Here is an 18,829-nt window from a genome sequence, read left to right on the forward strand (position 1 = left end):
TCACCGTGTGCCTGCGCCCGGGACCTGCCTCTGCCTTGGGGCTGCTGCTCCCCATACCCTGCCCTATAGCGGGGGGTTCTGCCCCACACCGGGGGTCCCAGCCCCACACGGGGGCCCGGAACGAAAGGGTCCGGAACGCAGGAGCCTCGGTTGCCGGACCGGGCCGAGCCGGGCGGCCCCGTGCCCCGGATGTGCTCATCCTCCCGGAAGTCCCGCATCCAGCCGCTCGCTCTCTTTCCGCCGCCATCTTGGACCCTGCTCCCCGCACAGTGAGTGCCGCCGCCGCCGCCATCGAGCACCATCCGCCGCCATCCGCCGCTCCGGGGCCGCGCCGGGAGCCGATGGCCCCTTACAGGCCGCCCCCGGGCCGGGAGGGAGGGAGGGCAGCGGGAATGGGGCCGCTGGGGAAGGCCGATGGGGCCGGGAGAAGGCGGCCTGTAGCGGGGTATCCGGTAGCCGGTGCTGGCGGGCGGCCCCCGGCCATGGTGCGTTCTCCCTCTCCCCAGAAATGCCCGGCGAAGCGACAGAAACCGTCCCGGCCACCGAGCAGGAGCTGCCGCAGCCGCAGGCTGAGACAGGTAAGGCCGGGCCGGGGCCTTGGGGGGGACACCGGGCCCCGCAGCCGCTCGGTGTTAACGGGGGGAGCTTGACCCCGGGGGCTCCTCGTTGCTGCTTGTGTTCGGTTGTTCCCCCCCCCAAACCCGGTTGTTGGAAGCGGGGTTGAAGTCGTTGCTTTGGGGACACCCCCCCCCCCCTCGTCGCAGCCCCTCGGGTGTGTGTGCTCCGCATTGGAGCGCTGGCAATGGGCCGGGGGGGGTGAGCACGTCCCGGGGTTAGGAGCCCCCCCCCCCCCAAGCGCTGGAACCGGTTGGGTTTGGGAATGGGACGCGTGGCTCCGTGTTGGGATGGCGCAGAGGGAGCAGGGCTCGGGCTCCGCCTGTTGCTCGGGCTCCATCGGAGGGGTCCCCGTGCTGTGGGTCTGCCTGGCTTTGTTGCGTCCCAGGAATACCCTATGGAATGCTTCAGCCTTGGGAAAACTGCTCTTGGAAAAGGATCTGCATTGATGGAGCTGAACGTGAGCCTGTGGGCAGGAAGCCCCTGGCTCAGCACCAGTGTGGCGGCAGGGATTGGGCCCCTGCTCTTTCCCACTCTGGCTGATTCCATGGTTTTCCTTATGACCGGGGTCTGCCCAAAGGGTGCGTTGGATTTGGGGATCAGGGGGGAATGTGGGGCTGAGTGACGGCTCTTGCTGTGGCAGCTGCAGTGCTGAGCGGGGGTGGGGGGTGGACCTGCTGTGCTCTTGGGCTCCCTCCAGGAATCACTGGGATTCCTGTGCTGGGGCCGCTTCCCAGCATCCTCCCCATTCCCAGATGGGAACATCCTCAAAGGGTGCTGGTGGGGGTGAATGGGCTTCCCAGGGCAGGCTGTGGTATGTACAGGGCTCGGGACCAGCGCAGCTCTTGGCAGGGGTTGTTGCTCCTTCCTGGAGCAGGATGTGTCCTGGTGCCTGTTGGCTCCGGGCAGGTTCCCATCTCCTCGCACTGGGATAGGCTTGGGAAATGCCTAAGACATAATGACATAAGGCCATGGAGCTGTTGGAGCGAGGCCAGCGGAGGCCACGAGGATGAGCAGGGATTGGAGCAGCTCCCATAGGAGCCAGGCTGAGAACACCGGGGCTGGAGCAGAGAAGCTGCGTGGGGACCTCAGAGCAGCTTCCAGTGCCTGAAGGGGGGTACAGGGATGCTGGGGAGGGACCTGCAGCAGGGGCTGGAGCGATGGGACAAGGGGTGATGGGTTCAGGCTGGAACAGGGGGAGTTCAGGTTGCAGATAAGGAAGCTCTTCCCTGTGAGGGTGCTGGGACACTGGGATGGGTTGGATGGAGAAGGTTTGGATGCCCCATCCCTGGCAGTGCTCAGGGCCAGGTTGGAGCACCCTGCTCCAGTGGAAGGTGTCCCTGTCCATGGCAGGGGATTGGAGCTGGATGAGCTTTAAGGTCCCTTCCAGCTCAGACCCCAGAGGAGGCTCTGGGGCCTCCACACACGTGTTGCTGCTCCAGGTAGCAGTGAGCTGAGGATGCTCTGCGGCTGCCTCCGGGCTCTGGGTGATGCCGTGCGTGGGGCTGGGCAGGTTCCACTCTCCCAACCAGCACCGGTGCTGGTTCCACTGGTCAGACTGGCTGCTCTGACAGCCTCTCCCTAGAGCACTTCCCTTTAATCACCAGCTGGCGTTGGGAATGGTGTCGGGAATGCCGGGTTCTCTGAGTGGGGGGAGCCGGATGCTCCATCACTTGTCTTAATGTGTTCTCACCCCGCAGCCCCTGTCACTGCTCCTGTCCCAGCGCCAGGTACTGGGGACCCACTTTAACCCCTCGTGTGCCACCTTAACCAGAGTTTGCTGTTCTGGGGGTGGGACAGGGGGTGCAGTTACATTAACCCTTAACAGCCTGCCCCGGGGGGGGGGGGCAGGTCACTGCATGGAGCCAGGACTCAGCATCCTGTGTCCCGTAGGGCTGGAGGAGGCTCTGCCAGAGTTGGGTTCTAATCCTCAGTGGATCCTCATCCCAGTGCAGCCCAGGATGGGACTTCCCAGCCTCTGGAGCAGCCCTGGGGTCTGGCCAGGCCTCTGGAGCTTGTGACAACCCCTCTGGGAGGGAAGAGCCAAGGGCAGAGCCCGGCATTCCCAAACGCCAAGGTTTGAGTGGGGGAACCCAGGGCCTTGTGCTGGTTCCTAGAAGGGGATGAAGGTCCTGTCTGTGCTGGTGCATTGGGTGATGCTCCTCTGCTGGGGGGGGTCGGGGCCGTGTGCCCCCCCCATGCTCCCTTCTCTCATGGGTTCACTTTCTTTCTCTCCTGTAGCTGTTCCTCTCGCTGCTCCCTCCCCAGCCCTGACCCCAGCCCAGGCTCTCCCAGCAGAGCTGCCCAGTCCTTCCACTGCTCCGCTGCCCCCCCCGGGCCCCCCGGCCCCCATTTCCCCCCCTGTGGTCCCAGCTGCGGCCATCCCCGTGTTCTCTGCCCCCCCGCAGCTCCCTGCCCCAGCTCCACAGGTCCCGGTTACCATTGCCCCCCCTCCAGCCCCAGGGTCTCCAGGGCCTGCCCCAGTTAACCCAGTGCTTCCAGTGGCCCCTGCTGCTGCTGTGACAGTGCCCCCCCCCATCAGCCCTGGTGCTCCCCCCGCAGCGCTCTCCTCCCCTGCCACCCCTCTGAGCCCCACGGCCCCTCTCCCACCCCCCCCTTCCCTTCCCCTTGTGCCGTCCCCCCCCACGGTGTCCCCCCCTTTCCTGTCTGCTCCCACTGTGCCCCCCAAGGCTGCAGCTTGTCCCCAGGGCCCGCCCCCCCCTCCTGCCTTCCTGGCTGCCCCCAGGGCCCCCCTCTCACCCCCTGGGATGTCACCGGGGGGTCCTGCTGCTGCCGCGGCCCCTGGGGCTCCGGTCTCTGCACTGGTTCCTGCCCCTGCCAGTGCCTGTCCCCTGGGCCCTGCCCTGCCCGTGCCCTCTCTGGCAGCTGCCACATCTCCCCCAGGGCCACCACCAGCAGCTCCAGTGAGTCCCATGTCCCCATTGGCACCCGCTGTGCCCCCGGCCCCCGTCACACCGGCAGCGGCAGCTCCGCCTGCGCCTAAAGCAGCTCCCGGGAGCCCGGTCCCTGCCCCAGCTGCTGCTCCTGCCCCTCCTGCAGCCAAAGCAGCCGCTGAGGGCCCCGTCCCTGCCCCTGCTGCCCCTCCTGCAGCCAAAGCAGCCACTGAGGGCCCCATCCCTGCCCCTGCTGCTCCTCCTGCAGCCAAAGCAGCCCCGGTGGGCCCTGGTGCTGCCACCTCCCTGCCTGTCCCACCAGCGATGACAGCTCCTGCCCCTCCTGCTGCCAAACCGGCTCCTGTGAGCCCTGGCCCTGCCCCAGCAGCTCCTCCTGCTGCTGCCATGGCAGCTCCTGCCCCTCCTGCGGCCAAACCGGCTCCTGTGAGCCCTGTGCCTGCCCCGGTGGCTCCTCCTGCTGCGGCCATGGCAGCTCCTGCCCCTCCTGCGGCCAAACCGGCTCCTGTGAGCCCTGTGCCTGCCCCGGTGGCTCCTCCTGCTGCTGCCATGGCAGCTCCTGCCCCTCCTGTGGCCAAACCAGCTCCTGTGAGCCCTGTGCCTGCCCCAGCAGCTCCTCCTGCTGCTGCCATGGCAGCTCCTGCCCCTCCTGCTGCCAAACCGGCTCCTGTGAGCCCTGTGCCTGCCTCAGCAGCACCTCCTGCTGCTGCCATGGCAGCTCCGGCCACCCCTCCTGCAGCCAAAGCAGCCCCAGTGGGCCCTGGTGCTGCCACCTCCCCGCCTGTCCCACCAGCTCCACCAGCCCCTGCGAGCCCGGTCCCTGCTCCCTCAGCCCCTGCTGCCCCCCCTGCAGCCAAAGCACCTCCCAAGAGCCCGGTCACTGCCCCCTCCCCGCCGCTCACAGCAGCTCCGGCAGCTCCGGCCGCCCCTCCTGCAGCCAAAGCAGCTCCCACAAGCCCGGTCCCTGCTCCCTCAGCCCCTGCCACAGCAGCCCCTGCTGCCCCCCCTGCAGCCAAAGCGGCTCCTGTGAGCCCTGGTGCTGCTCCGGCTGCTCCTGCCCCCCCTGCAGCCAAAGGGGCTCCTGCGAGCCCGGTCCCTGCTCCCTTGGCCCCTGCCCCTGCAGCTCCTGCAGCTCCTGCTGCCCCCCCTGCAGCCAAAAAGCCTCCAAAGAGCAGCTCTGCTGCTCCAGTGCAGGCGGCTGCACCGGCTCCTGCTGCCCCCCCTGGGGCTAAAGCACCTCCCAAGAGCCCCGGTGCAGCCACCCCAGCTCCTGCTGCCCCCCCTGCAGCCAAAACAGCTCCTGTGAGCCCGGGCACTGCTCCATCAGCGCCAGCAAAGGCAGCTCCGTCGGCTCCTGCTGCCCCCCCCGCAGCCAAGGCAGCTCCCAAGAGCCCTGGTGCAGCCACCCCAGCTCCTGCTGCCCCCCCCGCAGCCAAGGCAGCTCCTGTGGGCGCAGGCACTGCTCCATCAGCCCCAGCAAAGGCAGCCCCATCGGCTCCTGCTGCCCCCCCCGCAGCCAAGGCAGCTGCCAAGAGCCCCGGGGCAGCTCCAGGAGCCCCACCTGCCCCGGGGGTTCCTGCGGCCCCCCTGCAGCCACCTCCTGATGCCGCTGCTCCCCAGAAGGCCGCGGGTGGCTCTGCCCCCCCTCCCGCTCCCCCCATGAAGAAGCAGAGCCCCGGTAAGGCCACCAAGCGCCCATCCCCATCCAAACCCCCCACCAAAGCCCCCCCCGCCATCGTCAATGACAACGACGACGAGGAGCTGCCCCCCCTGATCCCCCCCGAGCCTCCCGCTGCCGAGCCGCCGGTGCAGCCCATCCTGGTGGATCTGTCCCCCCGAGCAGCCGTGGCCCCCCCCCGAGGCTCCTGCTCCGGCCAAGCAGCCCGGCCTCAGGAATGACAAGGGTATTTGTCCCCACGGATTGCTGTGTGCATGGAGTGGCACTGCCTGGTTACTAACCCGCCACCCCCACGGCACTTGGTGTGTTGGGCTCTCCAGGGAGGCGGAAGCAGGTCTGAGCCGTGCCAGAGCTGGGGGACACGGAGGGGACGTATCCCATGGGATCAGGGCCTGGCATGGCCCAGGGGCACTAACAGCGTGTGCTCAGGGCACGGTGTGGCTTGTGGCATGGCTCAGCCTGAGCTGGCTTCACGTGCCTGTTCCAGGGGCTTGTGGCCACCAGCCAAGAGGAGCTGGGGCCAAAGCAGGCTCTGGGGAAGCTCCTTTGCCTGCCCAAGCTGTTGGGATCCCGGAGAGCGTTGCCCAGGGCTCCTGTGGGGAGCTTTGTGGAGGAGGACACGGGAGCGAATGGAGGTAATGGTGCATGAGAGGGCGTTGTGGTCACCCGGAGACAGCCGGCTCTGTGCTCAGACACGGCTTGTGCTTCACAGGCAGGAGCTGTCGGGACGTGGCGCTGAGGCCAAGCCGAGCATCCCGAGATGCTCCTTCAGGGTCATTCCATGTAGGGAAGCTGTGGAACGGGGCAGCAGGAATTGGGTTTTGTCCCTGTGCTGTGTATCTGAGCTCCAGGTGCTGCCTGAACCAGTTTGACCCCAGATTCATCGCGCTGAGTGGAAACCTTGGCATGTGGCTCCTGGCTCTTGCTGCAGCCCTGAGCTGAGGCGCAGAAAGTGACTTGCGTTTGGTCCTCAGGGTCCGGAACAGAGTCTGACAGCGATGAATCCGTACCAGAGCTCGAAGAGCAAGACTCCACACAGGCCACGACACAGCAGGCACAGGTAGGGCGGGTGGCAGGGGGCAGGAGCCCTGCCTGGGACCCGCCAGGATTGCCGTGATCCCTCTTGCGCTCTCTCCTTGCAGCTTGCGGCAGCAGCTGAAATAGATGAAGAACCCGTCAGCAAAGCGAAACAGAGCCGGAGTGAAAAGAAAGCACGGAAGGTGAGGTGGGATTCAGGGACGGATGGCACGGCATCGCCCGGTGCTGGCTCTTTGTCCCCTTGTGTGACAGCGGCCCCTTTCTGGCCCTCGGGCAAAGGGATGCAAAATCCTTGTGGCTGGGGGCCGAGGGTTGGGCTGGGAGGTGAATTCCCTCCCAAGCTCCTGGCTAAAAGCCTGGGAATGCTGCTCTGCAGCAGGAAAGCCACACTGGGTGAGGCACTAATCCGTGGGCACAAGTCTCTGGAGAGCAGAGGAACAGGGGCTGGAGCAGCTCCCGTATGGAGCTGGGCTGAGACCATTGGCTCTAAGGAAGTTCTTCCCTGTGGGGGTGGTGAGGTGCTGGAATGGGTTGAATGAGAAAGACTGGGATGCTCCATCCCTGGCAGTGCTCAAGGCCAGGTTGGACGGGGCTCGGAGCAAGCTGCTCTAGGGGAAGGTGTCCCTGCCCATGGCAGGGGTTGGGGCTGGATGAGCTTTAAGGTCCCACCCAACCCAACCCATTCCATGATTGTATGGACACATTCCTCAGGCTCTTCTGTCTCAGTCACTCCTTTCCCTCCCTTCCATTTCTCTCCTGGTTCTTCAGGCAATGTCCAAGCTGGGCCTTCGCCAGGTGACGGGAGTCACCAGAGTCACCATCCGCAAATCCAAGAACATCCTCTTTGTCATCACAAAGCCAGACGTGTACAAGAGCCCTGCTTCAGACACCTACATAGTCTTTGGTGAAGCAAAGGTGACCTGACCCCCGCTGGTGACCACCTCATGGGGGTTCCTCCTTGCCACATGGATCCTGGGGGTCCTGGGGCAGAGCTGGATGCACTGGGACGTGGGGGGAATGCAGCATTCTGTGTCCTGCTCTGTCTCACTTCTTCCTCCCTCTGCCAGATCGAAGACCTGTCCCAACAGGCCCAGTTGGCAGCTGCTGAGAAGTTCAAAGTGCAGGGAGAAGCCGTTTCAAACATCCAGGAAAACACACAGACCCCCACGGTGCAGGAGGAGAGTGAGGAGGAAGAGGTGAGCTCGCAAGGACAGACCCCACAGCTGGGTATTCCCCTGGTTTGCTTTCCTTCTGCCGTGTTTTCCATGGCAAAGGGACAGGGCAGGGTCAGGAGCAGGTCCCCATTGCCCTGACTTCCCTCCCAGCTTCTCTCTTTGTGGCCTGGGAGCGTGGGGGGGCTGCCGCACTTGGGACACTCATAGAATCATGGAATGGTTTGGATTGGAAAGGAGCTTAAAGCTCATCCAGTTCCAACCCGTGCCGTGGGCAGGGGCACCTTCCCCTAGAGCAGCTTGCTCCAAGCCCCGTCCAGCCTGGCCTTGAGCACTGCCAGGGATGGGGCATCCAAACCTTTTCCATTCAACCCATCCCAGTGTCTTGCCACCCTCACACTGAAGAACTTCTGCCTTAGAGTCAACCTGAACTCCCCTGTTTCAGTTTAAACCATCACCCCTTATATCCTGTCACTCCAGTTCCTGCCCAGGGTCGCTCTCCAGCATCCAATGCAGCCATCCAGCCAATTCCTTATCCACTGGGTTGTCCATCCCTCAAATCCATGTGTTTAAAGACAAGGATGTCACGTGGGACAGGGACAAACACCTTGCACAAGTCCAAAGCCAATCCCGTTTGTCAGGGGTTGAGAAACCATCCCTGGACGTGTTCCCAAGCCATGTAGATGAGGCCCTCGGTGCCATGGCTCTTTCCCAACCTGGTTGAATCCTTTATCCCCTGATTCCTTGCTCCTTTAGGTTGACGAAACCGGCGTCGAGGTGAAAGACATTGAGCTGGTGATGTCGCAGGCGAACGTGTCCCGAGCAAAGGCCGTGCGTGCCCTCAAGAACAACAGTAACGACATTGTAAATGCCATCATGGTGAGTGCCAGCCCCGCGAATGGCTCCTGGTGGGATGGGGACCGGCATCACGGGGGGTCCTCCTGCTGTGGGGCTGCCGTGGCTGGATCCCAACATTCCCTTCTCTCCACAGGAGTTGACGATGTAGCTGTGGGATGGAGGAGCCTTTTTTGGTGTTTCAGAGAACAGTTCAAATGCGTCTGCGTTTAAAATTTGTACTATTTCTATCCGGGAATAAAAGTTGTGGCTTATTGTTGGTGAAAACACTCGGTGCTCCCGGTGCCGAGGGCCCCCAGGGTGGAACCTTCCTCCCGGGAAGATCGCAGCCCGATACCCTGTCCCAAGAGCCTCTTCCCTCCTTTCCTTCCTGTCCCAAAGGACACCCGGCTCCAGCCTGGATGACTCCAGTGCAGGTTGTCACGTCCTTCATCCCCCCAGGGCTTCCCTTCACAGTGGGATGGGGATGGATTGCGGCATCTTCCAGCTGGATCCAAAGGGATGTGCTGGTGGGAAGCCCTGGGGAGCGGGGGGTTCTCTTTGCCTCCTACCAGCCATGGCTCCGAGAGGCCGGCTCTGCAACAGCGGCACCTTCCCGCTGCTTTCCCACCCCTATTCCATTAACCTGTGTTTGGGAATAGCTCATGGAAGCTGGGGTGGGAATAAGGAGCGATGGATGCTGCTGGGAGCCCCCCATTATCCCACTCTTTGACAGGTTTCATTAGGGAAACGGTGGAGCAGCAGCAGGATTCATGGTGAGGGGAACGACGGGATTCCCGGTGGGAACGACGGGATTCCCGTTGGGAACGACGGGATTCTTAGGGAGCAGCGCCGTGATTCCCCCCCCCCCCCCCGACGTGTGGAATCGGGCGGGCGGGCGCTAGGACCCGGGGTAGCGCTGCCCCGTCTCCATAGCAACCGCCGTCTCCTCCCCTGTCCCCCTCCCTCCGGCGTGCGCGCGGCGAGAAGCTGCTAGAAGGGCGGTGTGTGTGGGGGCCGCTCCGCGCATGCGCGGGTTGCGGGGAGGGGAGGAAGAGCGGGGGGGGGGGGGGGGGATTTTGCTGCGTCACCAGCGCTCCGAGCGCGCGGGGCATTGTGGGAGCGAGGCCGCAGCCCCGAGTCCGCCGCCGCTACCGAGCGCCGCCGCCGCCGCCGCCCCGGAGCCACGGCCCTGCCCCCCCCCCGCCGCGCTCTGCACGCACCGGAGCCCGCCCGGGACCGCGCCGGAGCCATGTGAGGCCCTGCGGGGGGGGGGGGGGGTGGCGGCGAAGCGGGAGGGGAGGCGGGAGCGGCCTCACCGGGCCTTAGGCCTCGGGGCAGGCGCGGCCGCGGGGAGCAGGCCCCATGTAGTGACCTTGTGTTGGGGGGGGGGGGGGGGCCGGTACCGGGAGTGGGGGGGGGGGGGATGGGGTTGGTGCCCCCCCCCGCCCCCCCCCGGGGTGGGTCCGTTCCGGTGTGGGGATGAACGGGGCGGTATCGGGGGGTGTGGACGGGGATGGCCGCGGTTAAACCGGGCCGAAGCGTCCGGTAAGTGCCGGGGAAGGGGCCGCTCGCAGCCACGTGTGCGCCCCGGGCAGCCGGTAACGCGGGGCTCCCGCGTGCTGGTTAAAGCGGGCTCGTGGGGGGGGGGGGGGGGCCGTGTCCGGTAGCGCGGGGCGCTGCGGGGGTGATGGAGGGGAACGGGAAAGGGGGGGGGTGCTTTGGAGCCCTGAAGGAGGCGGCTGCTGCGTTGGAATGGGAAGCACTTGGATGTTTTCACCCCTAGAAAGCATCAGTTCGGCTCAGATTGGGTTGAAATGAGAGGGGTTTCACTCAAAAAACCCGATTGGAAGCAAAAGCAAAGCTGATTCCGTCAGCCGGGTCTGTTCCCTGTTGGCTCGGGGCTGAAAAGCTCATCCTGCAGCATCCGCGAGCTCTAGGAATGGGCAGGATGCGTCCCAGGAAATGAGCCCAGCATCCGGAGTGCTCGAGGATGCACAAGGAGGGGTTCGCATGGCCCCAAGCAGGGAGGCTGAAGATTGAGCTCTGTGGCTAAGCTGGAAGTGGGTTCCGTTGAGGTGTCATGGGTGAAGCTGGGCCTGAGCGTGGCTCCGGAGGTCCTGGAAGCTGTCCTGCCCTCCTGGGATTGTCTTCTCAATGGGTGATTGGAAGAGGCAGGGAGATGGGAATTGCATGGAGCAGCCCTGGTGCCCCCAGCGTAAGGCCGTGGAGCTGTTGGAGCAAGAGGAGGCCATGAGGATGCTCAGGGGCTGGTGCAGCTCCCATAGGAGCCAGGCTGAGGACATCGGGGCTGGAGCAGAGGAGCTGCGTGGGGACCTCAGAGCAGCTTCCAGTGCCTGAAGGGGGGTACAGGGATGCTGGGGAGGGACCTGCAGCAGGGGCTGGAGCGATGGGACAAGGGGTGATGGGTTCAGGCTGGAACAGGGGGAGTTTGGGTTGGAGATAAGGAAGCGCTTCCGTGTGAGGGTGCTGGGGCACTGGGATGGGTTGGATGGAGAAGGTTTGGATGCTCCATCCCTGGCAGTGCTCAAGGCCGGGTTGGACACAGGGGCTTGGAGCAAGCTGCTCCAGTGGAAGGGGTCCCTGCCCATGGCAGGGGTTGGACCTGGCTGAGCTTTGAGGTCCCTTCCAACCCATTCCGTAAATGGGGGTAAAGCGGTGTTTGAATGAACCTCTGTGCTTCAGAGAGGCCTAAACCCCATGAGGACGTGGGGATGGTCCCAACCAAAGCCCTTGTGCTCCTGGGATGAGGTTGGTTGAGGAGGGAGGAAGCGTTGGGCTCCTTTTGGAGCATCCCTAAGGAACCAGCAGATGCCCTGCGGGTGCGGGAGCATCTCCTGAAGCACTCGGAGACCGGGAAGGCTCCACCAGCAGCCTCCCTGTGTGTGGAGGCTCCTTGGAATCTCCACATCCGTCTCATCCCGAAGTTGGGTTTGCAGCTCCAGGTATCCCATGTTACCGGTGCTGAATGGTCAGGCCTCATTCAAGGCCAAAGGAAGGTTTTCACCCTCTCAAAAGGAAGGATTTGAGGTTGGAAAACCCGGATAAAAGGTTGGAAATGGGAATAGTGCTGGAGGAAATGGTTCTCTTTCACCCCGCCTGCGGAAGTGGTGCCTTGTCCTACAACGCTGCTCTGAGGGATGCTGCTGGCTTTGCACCATGTGGGCAGCACCTTCAAGGCTGGAGCCCAGCACCTTGGAATGCTGGAGAAGGGAATGCCTCTTGCGGCAGGGTGGCGTTGCTGTAACGCTTGGGGAGCGATACCAGCACCCAACGCCCGCTCCTCAGGGCAGGAAGCGTCACATCCAGAGCTCGGGTTGTGCTTCAGCTCCCCACAGGCCCTATAGCTGCAGTAAAGCACCCCGGTAAGTGACCGTCCAGCTCGCTCAGAGCACTGAACATCAGCGCAACCCGAGAGCCCTAGCATGGTTTCTGGTTGTTGCTGCTCGTGGTGGTTGGAGGAAGCCAAAGGACAACCCCAGGAGCATGAACCAGAGCTCGAATGGGGTTTGGGGCCTGTTCTTTGGGTGACAAAAAGCATCATGGAGCTGCTGCTGCCCCCTCATCCTAAAGCTTGGCATCATCTCGCGTTGCTTTGGCTCTCGGCTCCATCCAGGAGCTCTTTGCAGGGGGGGTCCCTCCTTGGATCCGTTGCCTCTTTGGGAGCTGAGTTGTCCCCTGTCCCCCCCCCACCCCACAGGCAGCCCGCATCCGCCAAGTGGTACGACCGCCGAGACTACGTCTTCATCGAGTTCTGCGTGGAGGACAGCAAAGACGTGAACGTGAACTTCGAGAAGTCCAAACTCACCTTCAGGTGCGGGGCCTGGGCGCGGGGAGGCAGCGCAGGGGGGCTCCGGGCACCAGGGAGCCCTTTCCCCATCCCGCTTGTGCTCCAGGCCCTGCTCCAGCTCCGCTTGCCCTTCGCTGGCCACGATGCTGGGGGCTTCCTGTTCAGCTCCATCCATGCTGGTCCTTTTCCATGAGCAGCTTCCCCAAGCCTGGAGCATCCCATGGGGCTCTTGTGACCCACTGTGATAACGGGTAGAAGGGCAGGGAGAGACACAAGAAGCAGGCTGGGAGCAGGGGGATGACGCATGTGTGGATGTGTAGATGGAGTGTATCTGTTGCAGGGGCTGGTTTGGACCAACCACATCTTGTTTTCTCTCCACAGTTGTCTTGGAGGAAGCGATAACTTCAAACATTTAAACGAAATCGACCTTTTTAACAATATTGATCCAAATGTAAGTATCCTCCTGGCTTCCCAGTGCTGCGTCCTGGGGAAGAGCAGCTCCTTCAGGATGCTGGCGGCACTTCCGGCCTTGAAAGCATCTCCAGATGGTGTTCTTTAGGGCAAGGATGAAGTTGGTAGCTGAAGATAAGTGATAAAAGCAGCTTTTGGGGATGATATTAACAGGGATTTTCCTCCCTTTCAGGAATCAAAGCATAAAAGAACAGACAGATCTATCTTGTGTTGTTTACGAAAAGGAGAGTCCGGTCAGGCATGGCCAAGGTTAACGAAAGAGAGGGCAAAGGTGGGTTCAGCTCCTCTCGTCTGCCTGCTTTTCAATGGGGTTTCCTATTTGGGTGATGGTGAAGTGATGCAGTGGTTCGTGGGTCACTTCAGAGCAGCGCTTCTGCTTTACCTTCCTCCAGTACCAGCTCGGTACTTGCTTGCCCTGCACTAACACCCTTGTGTTGCTGCGCAGCTCAACTGGCTCAGCGTGGACTTCAACAACTGGAAAGACTGGGAAGATGACTCAGATGAAGACATGTCCAATTTCGATCGCTTTTCTGAGGTAGGGGAACACGAATCCCTGGAATTTGGGGTTTCCTTCCCTGGGATTCTCTCCGGGCAGAGCCTTCCTCCTCCTCCTCCCAGTGGTCCCTGAGCGCTTGTGGTGCTGCTTCACCCTCTAACGTGCATTTATCTCTCTGGAGCAGATGATGAACAACATGGGTGGAGATGACGACGTAGACTTGCCAGAAGTAGATGGGGCAGATGATGTAAGTGCTCTGTGGTAAATACAGCTTGCTCTGTGCTGAGGTCGGGCTCTTCAATAGCACCAAAGCTTGGCTGGGGCTCACAGGGAAGAGCTTCTGCCTAAGAGCTCATCTCAGTCTCCCCTCGGGCAGGTTCAAGCCATTCCCCTTGGCCTGTCCCTACAGGCCCTTGTCCCAAGCCCCTCTCCAGGTTTCCTGCAGCCCCTTCAGGCACTGGAGCTGCTCTCAGGTCTCCCCTTCAGGAGCCTTCTCTTCTCCAGGCTGCCCCAGCCCAGCTCTCTCAGCCTGGCTCCAGAGCACAATGATGGACCCGTAGCTCTTGGTGCCAGTGAGGCCAAACCGAGCTCGTGCCGTGGAGCAGCTCAGGGTTCACTGCAGGATCAGCAGCTCCTTTGCTGCTGGCAGGGGTGGTGGTGAAAGAAAAAGCTCCTTCAAGGCCAGTCTGCTCCAGTTAACGTTGTCTCTCCTTCTTCCTAGGACTCACCAGACAGTGATGATGAAAGTAAGTCCCGTCCCAACGTGATTCCATGCGGCTCCATGAGGGCTCCCTCCTGTCACTCACTGAACCCTGGCTCTGAGCTAAGGCCAGGGCTGGCCGATTGCTTTAATGCAATGGAAGCCTTTCCACACCAGCCTGAAATCCCAGTTCGACCTCCCCAGCACAGGCCTTGGGAGGCTTTGGCTTTAAGAGCAGCCCTGCCCATGGAGGCGGCTTCTCGAGTGGTTCCAGTGCCTGCCCATGGCTCTTCCTTATGAAGAACCAGACCCAGAGGCCTTCCACTGCCCCATGCCGGATGCTGAGGGTGATGAAACAAGGCTTAAAACCAAACCCAACCCCACTAACGCTCTTCCCTCTCGTCTTTCCTCTCTAGAAATGCCAGATCTGGAGTAAGGAAAAGCGTCGTCTTCAGGGTTTGGGGAAAGAACTTCATCACAACATTTCATAACCGAGATAAGAATTCCTGAGTTGATAGCCCTAACGGGAGCTCCTGCATCCTTTAACCCATTTTCAGTCCATTTTCAATGGCTTCACTGGTGGTAGGTGTGTACCATGGCACGGGGCGGCCTGAAAGCCACGAGAGGCAATAACTTTATGCATGAACCAGTTTTCCAGCCTTCCAACAACCAACCCACAACAAAACCCCCCCAGTTGAGGTGTAGGCCATCGAGACAGAACAGTTGCAATAAAGTTTACAGAGCCTCCTTGCCTCGTAGCGGATGTAATTCCCATGGGACAACCCTGAGTTGACACCAAGTTGATAGAAATGAGCATTTCTCCCCCTTTTCCCCCCTTCTTTTACCCAGTCCCTGTGGCCTGAAATTGGATGTTTGGACCGGGAACAAGAACTGGGGCTGTTGGCTCACGGTGGGGCCCTTCCATTAAACTTTGTATTGACAAGGCAACACCAATTCTCCTCCGTGGGGTTGTTCCAGCTCGAGTCACCGGGTACCGGTGGCCGGAGCCTGTCCCCTGGTACCGTTTGGCTCTTAAAGCTTTACACCCTCCTCCTCCTCCTCCGGGGCGATGCCTGTACATTGTTGCTTGTTGAGCTGTTCCTTTAGACCAAATCCTATTTGCACTGTGGCTGTGGAAGCGAGAAAGGGTGGGGAGGCACCGGGGGCACCGGGTACCAGGAATTCCGCCTCCCCCCCCCCCCCCCCCCCGGGGCACCTCCCAACCGGGCTGAAAAACCTCAATTTGTGTTCCGAGCAGCTGGGATTTTTTTAATGTCTGCATTCTTTCTAATAAACTGTTGAAGACTCCCGGGCCTCGCCTCCTGCTGCGCCCGCTCCGCACCGGCACCGGGACCGGGGTGGGGGGGGTGGGGGGGGGACCGGGGCAGGCGATGCTGGCGGCCCCGGTGGCTGCATTGCGGGGATGTGGGATGGGACGTGGGGAGCGAGGGCTCCGTTGGCCGCAATGGGGCTGGGGACGGGGCGGAACCGGTCACGGCGCCCGGTCCAAGGACACCCGCGGACACGTGCGCCGCCGCTTCCGCCGCTTGGCCCCGCCCCTTTCCCCTCCCCTTTAAGCTCTCCCAATCACCTCATCGCTCTCCTTGACGGATGTCTAACCTGCCCAATGGTGTGTCGGCGAGGAGCGAGCGCCTAGCGAAACGTAGCCAATAGGAGAGCGAGCGCGCGTGGCGCCGCACCCAATGCGGCGCTCGACGTGGCGCCGCGGTCCCGCCCCCCGCCGAGGGCCGTGAAGGGGCGGGCGGGGCTCGGGGCTCAGTCGGCGGCGCCATGTTGGGGCTGGCGGGTCGGGGCTGGGCCGCTGCCGCCGCCGCCGTTCGGCCGCCGCCGCCGCTGCTGCTGCGCCGCGGGGCCGGGCCCGGCCGCGGCCTCCTCCCGGTGCTGCTGAGCCGCGGGGCCGCGCCCGCCGCCGCCGCCGAGCCGCGTGAGTGCGGGGCCGCGCACGCGGGGTCACCTTGGGGCCTGCGCGGCTGAGGTGAACGGGGGGGGGGGGGGGGGGTTAACGGGGGGACCGGGGGGGGGGGTCTCGGGGCTTGCCCGGAGCTGCCGCTCTCCCCCCCCCCGACCTTGCCTCGTCGCCGTTGTCCCCGCCGCAGGCCGGCACTATGCATCCCCGGCGGCCCCCGCGGCCAAGGCCGGCTCCAGCACCGGGCGCATCGTGGCCGTCATCGGCGCCGTGGTGGACGTGCAGTTCGATGAGGGGCTGCCCCCCATCCTCAACGCGCTGGAGGTGCAGGGCAGGGAGACGCGGCTGGTGCTGGAGGTGGCTCAGCACCTCGGTGAGTCCCCGGGCCTCCCGCTGGCTCCTCCGTGGAGCTCAATGCGAGGAGGAGGAGGAGGAAGGAAGCGGCCTCCGGGCCCCGTTCCCCTTTGGGAGGTCGCGGTCTGCGGCTTCCAGCCCCATGGCAGGGCCCGGGGGGAAGGCACCAGCGGCTCCCCAGGGCCAGCCCGAGGGCGCTGCTGCGACGCTGCCCTTGGCCTTCGGCAGGGGAGAACACGGTGCGCACCATCGCCATGGACGGCACCGAGGGGCTGGTGAGGGGCCAGAAGGTGCTGGACTCCGGAGCTCCCATCCGCATCCCCGTGGGCCCGGAGACCTTGGGCAGGATCATGAACGTCATCGGGGAGCCCATCGATGAGCGCGGCCCCATCACCACCAAGCAGTGAGCGAGGCAAAACCCTGACCCGCGCTAGCGCCGTGGCCTGGTTTGGGGTCCTGAGCCCCCTTTGCCCCCCCGCAGGTTTGCTGCTATTCACGCTGAAGCGCCCGAGTTCGTGGAGATGAGCGTGGAGCAGGAGATCCTGGTGACAGGGATCAAGGTGGTGGATCTGCTGGCGCCCTATGCCAAGGGGGGCAAGATCGGTGCGTGCTCCCCATGGGCATGGGGCAGGGGTCTGGGGGGGGGGGGGGGGGGGGAGCAGGAGATTCCTTCGCTGATGAGGAACCGTTTGACTTTCGTTCTTCTGAGCTGGCTGAAGCCACCTGGATCGGTCTGAGGAGGAAAAGGGGGAGCAGGGAGATGGGGGAGCAGCCGGGCTGGACCCGGCATCGAGCGGGGTTCCCTTGGCCGCAGGTTTGTTCGGAGGTGCCGGCGTGGGCAAAACGGTGCTGATCATGGAGCTCATCAACAACGTGGCCAAAGCCCACGGTGGGTACTCGGTGTTCGCCGGCGTCGGGGAGAGGACCCGCGAGGGCAATGACTTGTACCACGAGATGATCGAGTCTGGGGTCATCAACCTCAAAGATGCCACCTCCAAGGTAGAGAGAAGGGGGTCTCCTGAAGCAGGGTTGGGGGGGGGCACCGGTAGCACCGTGCCCACCCCCTGTCCTCGCCCGCAGGTCGCTCTGGTCTATGGGCAGATGAACGAGCCCCCCGGTGCCCGCGCCAGGGTGGCCCTGACCGGGCTGACGGTGGCCGAATACTTCAGGGACCAGGAGGGTCAGGACGTGCTGCTCTTCATCGACAACATCTTCCGCTTCACCCAGGCTGGCTCCGAGGTGGGTGCTCAGCACCAGCCCCTCTGTGACCCCCCCCTCCATCCACTTGTGCAGTCCCTCAGAGCCTCTGTATCCCCCCCCCACCAAGGTATCAGCTCTGTTGGGGAGGATCCCCTCTGCCGTGGGCTACCAGCCCACCCTGGCCACCGATATGGGCACCATGCAGGAGAGGATCACCACCACGCGCAAGGGATCCATCACCTCCGTACAGGTGAGGCTACGACTGCATTGTGCGCCCTGAGGATGCTGTGTCATCGTCCCCTCCTGTCCCCATCGTCCCCTCCTGTCCCCATCGTCCCTTCCTGTCCCCATCGTCCTTTCTTGTCCCCATCGTCCTTTCTTGTCCCCATCGTCCTTTCTTGACCCCATCATCCCCTCCTGTCCTCATCATCCCTTCCTGTCATCATTACCGCTTTGTATACCCCATTGTCCCTTCCTACCTCCATCACCCCCTCCTATCCCCATTGTCCCTTCCTGTCCCCATCATCCCCTCCTGTTACCATCCCCTCCTATCCCCATTGTCCCCTCCATCCCCTTCGTGTCCCCTCCATCCCCATCGTCCCCTCCCTCCCCAGGCCATCTACGTGCCAGCCGACGACTTGACCGACCCTGCCCCTGCCACCACCTTCGCCCACTTGGACGCCACGACCGTGCTGTCCCGCGCCATCGCCGAGCTGGGCATCTACCCCGCCGTGGACCCCTTGGACTCCACCTCCCGCATCATGGACCCCAACATCGTGGGGCCCGAGCACTACGACGTGGCTCGAGGGGTGCAGAAGATCCTGCAGGTGAGGGATCCAGGGCTGCCCCCCGTAGGAAGCTAGGGGGGTGCACGTGGAGCCGCTCACCCTCGCCCCCCCCCGTTTTCTGCTCTCTTTGCAGGACTATAAGTCCCTGCAGGACATCATCGCCATCCTGGGCATGGACGAGCTCTCCGAGGAGGACAAGCTGACGGTGGCGCGGGCGCGCAAGATCCAACGCTTCTTATCCCAACCCTTCCAAGTGGCCGAGGTCTTCACCGGCCACATGGGCAAACTGGTGCCGCTGCAGGAGACCATCAAGGGCTTCAAGCAGATCCTGGCAGGTACAAAAAGAACCAGGATGGGGGGGTGGGACACACACGGATGTTTTGGGGGTGTCCCCCCCCCCCCTCCTTTCTCTTCACACCCCATCTCCCCCCAGGTGAATACGACCATCTCCCAGAGCAAGCCTTCTACATGGTGGGGCCCATCGAGGAGGCGGTGGCCAAGGCGGAGAAGTTGGCTGAAGAACACGCTTGAATGTGGCCCCCCCCCGCCCCCCCCCCCCCCAAAACCGGACCCCCCCACCGGGACCTCCCCCTCCCCAATATTTAACATTTCCAATAAAACATCAGTTGAAAACACCCCCGGCGGCCTCGTGTGAGCTACGGGGGGGGGGGAATGGGTTCAAGTTGGGGGGGGGGGGTGTAGGAGATGGGGTCACACAAACGCACCCCCAAGCCGGTTGTCATGGGGGGGGGGGGCCTGGTCCTGGTGTCCCCCCCATTGGGGCTCCACCATTTTGCAGCACAAAGCCCTATGGCCACGGCTGCTGCAGCTTC

The 18,829-nt window shown here is 63.3% G+C and overlaps 4 protein-coding genes and 1 non-coding gene across 6 annotated transcripts; all 5 read left to right on the plus strand.

Moving 5' to 3' along the window:
- The first annotated feature begins 162 nt into the window (after positions 1–162).
- Positions 163–8,537, plus strand: LOC136003765 (nascent polypeptide-associated complex subunit alpha). Its single transcript, XM_065659676.1, has 8 exons — positions 163–269; positions 507–578; positions 6,180–6,265; positions 6,348–6,425; positions 7,012–7,158; positions 7,311–7,439; positions 8,172–8,294; positions 8,407–8,537. The coding sequence occupies exons 2-8, from the start codon at positions 509–511 to the stop codon at positions 8,419–8,421; spliced, it is 648 nt and encodes a 215-aa protein (XP_065515748.1). The 5' UTR covers positions 163–269; positions 507–508; the 3' UTR covers positions 8,422–8,537.
- LOC136003759 (basic proline-rich protein-like) lies at positions 585–6,172 on the plus strand. Its single transcript, XM_065659669.1, is given in 3 exon segments — positions 585–2,345; positions 2,857–5,378; positions 5,380–6,172. Coding segments are annotated over 3 exon segments (3,036 nt in total). The 5' UTR covers positions 585–2,296; the 3' UTR covers positions 5,845–6,172.
- A 785-nt stretch (positions 8,538–9,322) lies between the features above and the next one.
- LOC136003767 (prostaglandin E synthase 3) lies at positions 9,323–15,035 on the plus strand. 2 transcript variants are annotated; one of them, XM_065659682.1, is made up of 8 exons: positions 9,323–9,503; positions 11,971–12,084; positions 12,442–12,511; positions 12,704–12,802; positions 12,977–13,066; positions 13,212–13,274; positions 13,749–13,773; positions 14,144–15,035. In XM_065659682.1, coding segments are annotated over exons 1-8 (483 nt in total). In that variant the 5' UTR covers positions 9,323–9,501; the 3' UTR covers positions 14,164–15,035. The 2 variants fall into 2 exon arrangements, with proteins under 2 accessions (XP_065515754.1, XP_065515753.1); XM_065659681.1 differs by lacking the exon at positions 9,323–9,503 and adding an exon at positions 10,918–11,635.
- Positions 15,036–15,503: 468 nt separating this feature from the next.
- LOC136003761 (ATP synthase subunit beta, mitochondrial) lies at positions 15,504–18,632 on the plus strand. The gene is made up of 10 exons (XM_065659672.1): positions 15,504–15,672; positions 15,845–16,027; positions 16,237–16,411; positions 16,490–16,611; positions 16,823–17,007; positions 17,089–17,247; positions 17,336–17,458; positions 17,823–18,035; positions 18,130–18,331; positions 18,430–18,632. The coding sequence occupies exons 1-10, from the start codon at positions 15,519–15,521 to the stop codon at positions 18,525–18,527; spliced, it is 1,614 nt and encodes a 537-aa protein (XP_065515744.1). The 5' UTR covers positions 15,504–15,518; the 3' UTR covers positions 18,528–18,632.
- Positions 16,677–16,750, plus strand: LOC136003840 (small nucleolar RNA SNORD59). The gene has a single exon (XR_010608195.1). It is a non-coding gene; the product is annotated as a small nucleolar RNA SNORD59 (small nucleolar RNA).
- Positions 18,633–18,829: the final 197 nt, after the last annotated feature.

This window comes from Lathamus discolor, chromosome 23 (genome assembly GCF_037157495.1).
Source record: "Lathamus discolor isolate bLatDis1 chromosome 23, bLatDis1.hap1, whole genome shotgun sequence".
Taxonomy (NCBI): Eukaryota; Metazoa; Chordata; class Aves; order Psittaciformes; family Psittacidae; genus Lathamus; species Lathamus discolor.